The sequence below is a fragment of the Gracilinanus agilis genome, chromosome 4 (genome assembly GCF_016433145.1).
Source record: "Gracilinanus agilis isolate LMUSP501 chromosome 4, AgileGrace, whole genome shotgun sequence".
NCBI classification, from domain to species: domain Eukaryota; kingdom Metazoa; phylum Chordata; class Mammalia; order Didelphimorphia; family Didelphidae; genus Gracilinanus; species Gracilinanus agilis.
The window spans coordinates 200,557,217-200,563,421 of NC_058133.1; the positions used below are offsets into that span (position 1 = coordinate 200,557,217).

At 42.4% G+C, this 6,205-nt stretch overlaps 1 protein-coding gene across 1 annotated transcript in view; it reads left to right on the forward strand.

Annotated features, from left to right (window-relative positions):
- Nucleotides 1-4,359, forward strand: part of CCDC103 (coiled-coil domain containing 103) — a 4,975-nt gene extending 616 nt beyond the window's left edge. The window contains exons 2-4 of the mRNA XM_044674624.1: nt 1,693-1,844; nt 2,030-2,162; nt 3,512-4,359. Of these exons, the coding sequence (XP_044530559.1) occupies nt 1,702-1,844; nt 2,030-2,162; nt 3,512-3,961 (726 nt within the window). The 5' untranslated portion in view covers nt 1,693-1,701 and the 3' untranslated portion in view covers nt 3,962-4,359. The remainder of the gene's footprint in view (nt 1-1,692; nt 1,845-2,029; nt 2,163-3,511) is intronic.
- Nucleotides 4,360-6,205: the final 1,846 nt, after the last annotated feature.

Sequence of the window (6,205 nt, forward strand, 5' to 3'; positions counted from 1 at the left end):
CCCCAGCTCGGTCTCACTTTTCGGATAGGCCCTTTTTGGTGGTGGCGGAGGATCCACGGTGCGATGGGAAGAGCGCCGAATCCGGGGTCAGGATCTGGGCTACCTATGTCACTTTGGCCGAGTTGTTTAATCTCTCTGGCCTAGGAGCCCTTCTCCAAATGAGAAGTTTTGACAAGATGAGTTCTGATAGACTTTTCCAAAGAGAGGCTTGGATCATATGAGTTTTGTTGGTCCTTTACAGATTTGAATCTGTTGAGCTTTGCCGAGATCAAGGTTGAGCCTTCCCGGCAGCTCTATCATCCCAAAGGTACAGGGAACCAGTTTGCACTAAGGCCTGGGGAGGAAAGGACAGAAGGGACTATCCCTAGAGGTACCCAAGTATAGAGAAGCCTGTATTCCATTACTTAGACTGGGTAAAGTAAAAGGAAAAGTTTTCTTTCATCAATTTTTCTGCCACAGTTCAGTTCAAGGAATGTTCATCAAGTGACTTATTTTTGCAGAACACAAGCCTCTAGGCACTGGTTTTGCAAAACATGCACCCCAGCTGCTACAGGTATCCACTGAGTAGGAACCACTTGATACCAGCCACTTCAGCAGAAGGAAAGGCTGCACACGCCTGAAGTATCCACCCTATTGATACTCATATCTTCTCCTTGCTCAGTCATTACAACTGAAGAGACTGAAGACTATTTCCTTTAGAAAATTTAGCAACAATTGTGTGCTTCTACTCTCACCACAATACTACATCTGACTTGGATAGACGGGACTTGGAATTTATCCTAGGCTCAAAAGGAGCTATAGTCATATCTTCTGTGTGAGGCCATGTAGGACCTGCCCTTCTTTATTAACAGTCTACTCCAAGAAAGTTCTTAGGAAGGACCCCCAAAGGTCTGAATTCTGAGGTGCCTCCAGGTTCAACTGGCTTTTTAAAATACTACCTCACTAATGAGACTAATAGCACATAACCCAATTTAGTCTAGAGGCAGATCAAGGTGGGAACTGAGAAGTCCTTAGGGACAGCTAGGCAGCTTAGTGGATAGTAAGCTGGGCCTGGAAGATGGGAGATCCTGGTTTTAATTGTGACCTCAGATACTTCCTAACTGTGTGACCCAGGTTAAGTCACTAAACCCCTATTTTCTAGCTTTACTGATCTTCTGCCTCAGAACTGATACTTGGTATCAATTCTATGACAGAAGTTAAGGGTTTAAAAAAAATAGTGGTTAGAACACTGGACTTGGAGTAAGAATGATCTGAGTTTGAATACTGCCTCAGATACAAATTATATGTGTGTCCCTGGACAAGTCACATGCTTTCTCTGAACTTCAGTTTCCTCATGCATAAAATGGGGTTAATAATAGTACCTACCTCACAGTGTTGTTGTGGGATGCATATGTGTAATGGATATGAATGGATATGTGTGTGTAAAGCCTCTTGTAAATCTTAAAGAGTTATATAAATATTATCTATTATTATTATTATTCCCAGTGAATGCAGTGCGTTGAGATCTTGGACCATTGTTACATATTTTAGATCCTTTCTCTGTAAAATGAAATGACTAACTTTTATACCCTTCCCTTTGATATGAGTGATAATTTGGACAAAGTGGTTCAACCTTTTTAAGATGGCAAAGAGTTATCCTGATGAGTAGCTTCTTCCCCTGGTAATATCTCACCTTCTTTATTTCACTCTTAGGTTCCAGACATGGAAAAGACTGACAGCATTGACTTTAGGGCTCTGGAGAAGGAGCTACAGGCTGCACTCTATGCTGATGAGAAATACCAAAGAGAGAATGCCGCTAAGTTCCGGGCTGTGGAACAGAAGGTGGCTTCCTATGAAGAGTTCAGGTTGGCCCCCACAATTCTTTCCCAGAGCTGCCATTTCTGAATGCTATGGCCAAATTAGCTTAGTTAGAGTGTGAGGCTCATACAGCTGAAGTTATGGGGTTCAGGAGCCAGTAGGGCAGCAGCTTCATATCTCCACCCCCAGATTCTCTTCTCAAATATACTGTCTACCTGCCCTTTGCCCACAGGGACATTGTGCTTGCCTCACACTTGAAACCTTTAGAGCGAAAGGACAAAATGAATATTAAGAAGACAGTGCTTTGGAACTGCCATGTGTCCCAGAAAGGCACCACTCAGGAGGAGGGCACTGTTATCTCCCAGGTAAAATAGACATTTGGAACTCCTTTGAGGAACCCTAACCCTAACTTCTAATAGTTCACTTTCTTAATTAACTAACTCACAAACCTTTTGTGTTGTAACTGGCAGAAACTATATCTAGACAAAATTCATTCAATCAGTCAATAAACATTTATTAAACATCTACTGTGGGCCAGGCACTGAGCTTTGTGCTAGGAGTAAGGGGACTGCAGGAGCCCAGTATCCCAGAGGACAGTCTGCTAAGGACTTGTAGTAAAACATAGTCCCACTATATGTACAGTCATACTTAAAGGGGAGGGCTCATCTTCCAAAAGTTCCAAGGGGCCATTTGTAATCTAAATATCCTGAGGACTTCAAGGAAAGGTGTGGAAATGGAGATCTCTGAGGAAGAGGCTTGCAAGCCCTATCAGCTCATTGCCCTGGAGAAAAGTTTCATTCCCTTTATACTCTAGAAATCCCATTCATTCAGGTTAAAGGTATATACCCTCTAGGCTATGATGAGTACCAGGTAAAGAAACAACTCATGTTTTGGATAAGGAGACAGGAGCTGTAAGATTTCAGCCAATCAGAACTTCCTCTCAGATTCTGAGACCTTGACCCAGATTTCTGTCCTCTATAGAGTGGAGGTGCCAAACCCAATCCCTGTAGGACTCTATAGTAATTTAGAAAAAATGCAAATTAACATCTATATCATATACATTTTCTCAGTTCAACAACTATTTACAGAGCTGGAACTAGCAGAAACTGCACAAATTGCTCCCACTGTATTTCAGTCCCTATGGTTTGGATGAAGATGTTGGATCTGTCAGATCTCAGTCAATCAGACCTACCTCTAAGACTCTGAGACCTGTGGCTAAGCTTCCCTTTTCATTTCCAATAAATCTCCATTATATAGTGCTAAATCATGTTACAGATTTAATACCCTAATCTCCAAGATTCCACTTGTGCCTGAGAAGGGAGCAAGTTTGAAATGGCTATTTTCAGATGGGGAAGTTGTGATCCACAAAAGTTCATATTTTGGGGGGCAGCTAGATGGTTCAGTAGATTGAGAACTAGGCCTAGAGACAGGTGGTCCTAGGTTCAAATCTGGCCTCAGATACTTCCTAGCTGTGTGACACTGGGCAAGTCACTTAAACCCCATGGCCTAGCCCTTACCACTCTTCTAGAGCCTTGGAACCAATACACAGTATTGATTCTAAGACAGAAGGTAAGGGTTTAAAAAAAAAAAAAAGGTCATGTTTTTCCCCGGGATGAAAATTAAGTCAGTGGAAAAGCTAGTAATAGAGCCTACAAGTATTGACTCCTCAGCATCCTGAGGACCTAAACTATCTTTTGTTTTCCCTTTGACCCAGGAGGGAGATTGTCAGCCTGAGACATCATCAGATTTCTATAGGACTTGGCGCCGCTACCTGCGAAGTGGACCAGAGCGCTACCAGGCCCTATTACAACTTGGAGCCCCCAATCTGGGCCACCTCTTCCGGGCAGATGTGGGTTTTGGACTTTTGGGTGAACTGCTGATGACATTGGAAGAGAATTTTAAGCCAGCTGACCATGCTGCTGTATTGGGGATCCTTCATAGCCTATCAAGAACAGGCCGATTTGACCTCAACATGACCCTGCTGAGCAGTAACGAGAGAGAGAGCTGTCAGAAATTATTCCAGAAACTTCAGGATATGGATGTTACCAGGCCCATAGAAGAAGATCTGAACTATAAGGAGCAAGAGCTAGAGAAACCATACCCTGGGAATGATGGGAGTGAGAAACTTCTACAGGAACTATCAGAGCTATACCAAGTCAGCTAGAGATGTTATCTTCCCTCAGGAAAAACAGCAAACCTAACTAGCTATTGGAGATTTTTTATGTTCTAGTCAGTCCTTAATATCATTCGCCATCTTGCTGCCTGACCTCAATCTTTTCCTTTCAACCTTGCCTCTCCAGAACTGTAGCAAAAGGTTGGTCTCATTCATCCTAACCTTAAATAGGTCTATTTAAAACTATGTACTTCCAAATAGCCAGAAGCTCTTAACGGAGCACTAATAAACTGTAAGGAATTTGGTTTCTTATCCTTAAAGTCTACCAAGAATGGCACCCTGGCCCTAAGATTAAAATCCTATACTTGGTGCTTCCTACCAACCCATGCAAGCAGAATTTTTAAATCAATGATTATTAATTATGCCCATTAACATCTACAAATATCTACCCCATGCCAATAAAAACATTTTATTAATACCTCCTTTGAGGGGAATTCCATTTTTTCCCCAAGAATTGAATTTTTCCGAGTTGGGTTTTGGGGAATCCTAAATCACCAGCAGGGGCTTGGAGGGTGGTTCAGAATTGCCACTCTGTAACATATTTGTCCTCACTTCTTCTCCAGGATTTATGAAACAGAAAAACTTTGGTCCCAAGGAAGTGTAGGATAAGGATGGTAGGAGAAAAGCAATTGATAAGCATTTATTAAATGCCTACTACATTCCAGGCACTGGGGATAAAATAAAAAGAAACGAAACAAAGGAGTTTATGTTCCATCAGGGAAACTACTTCTATATAGGGAGGGAAGGGATGGGGAGAGGCTTAGTGCAGAAGGTGGTATATACTTGAAGTGAGGAGTTCCACAAGGCATAAGTGCAGAGGGGACACATTCTAGGAATGGGAACAGACCACTAACAAGGCACAGAGATGGGAGATAGTGCCAGGTGTGAAAAGAAAAAAGGCCAATTTAGCCAGATTGGGATGCGGGAAAGAGGAATAATATATAATGGAGCTAGAAAAATAGTTTGGGGCTCATTTGTGAAGGGCTTAAAAAGCTGACCTAGAATGCCAGGCCTGGAGTTGAGAGGACCTAGTTTCAAATCTGGCCTCACACACCTCCTATATGTCCCTGGCAAATCACTTAAACCCAGTTACCTAGCCCTTACCACATTTCTGCCTTAGTATTGATTCTAAGACTGAAGGTAAGGGTTAGAAAAAACAAACCAACCAGAGTTTATATATTATCCCAAAGACGATGGGGAACCACTGAAGTTTATTGAGTAGAAGAGAGATATAGTCAGATCTGAGCTTAAGGGAAATCACTTTGGCAGCTATATGGAGGCTGAATTGCTGTGGAGAGAGACTTGAGTTCTGAAGACCAGTTAAAAGACTAATGCAATAGTGGAAGCAAGAGGTGATGAGGGCCTGAACTAAGGTTTCTCTGTGAAGAGAGAAGAGGAGTCACATGCAAGAAATGTTATGGAGATAGACCCAGTAAGATTTGGCAACTGTTTGGATATATGTGGGGTGAGGGACAATGAAGATTTAAGTATAGCTCTGATGTTATGAACCTGGAAACCTGGAAAAATTGTCATGCTTTTGATAGAATCAGGGAAGATTTGGAGGGAAAGATAATGAATTTTGTTTCAGACATGTTGAGTTCAAATGCCTATGAGACGTCCCGTTTGAAATGTCCACTCTATGGGGCAGGAGAGCTGCGTGGCTCAGTAGATTGAGAGCCAGGCCTAGAGACAACCCTCATTGCTTAGCCCTTACTGCTCTTCTGCCTTGGAACCAATACATAATATTGATTCTAAGAAGGAAGGTAAGGATTAAAAAAAAAAGTCCACTAGGCAGTTGATGTAGGAATGAAGCTCAGGGGAAAGACTAGGGCTGGATTTATCTATGGGTCATCTACATGGAGATGATCATTAAACCTTGGAGAGCTGATGAGGTCATTCATTGAAAAGAGGAGAAGGGAAAGCCCAAGATTGTCCCTTACGAGAAACACCCGGAGTTAAGGAATATGATTATAGATGGGAAGCCAGCAAAGGAAACTGAGGAGTGGTCAGAGATCTACTATTGAGGGAGAACCAGGAGAGAAAAATGTCCTTAAATCCTAGAGAAGTCAAAGTATCTCTCTAGGAAGAAATTCTGGTGACCAACATCCTAAACAGCAGAGAGGTCAAGGATGGAGACTGAAATGACCTTTGGCTCTGTTCACTGTCCTTATCTCCACAAAGGCATTCTAGAACAAGGAGAAAGGACTGGTTCTAGAATGATTTTTTCATGAGGCA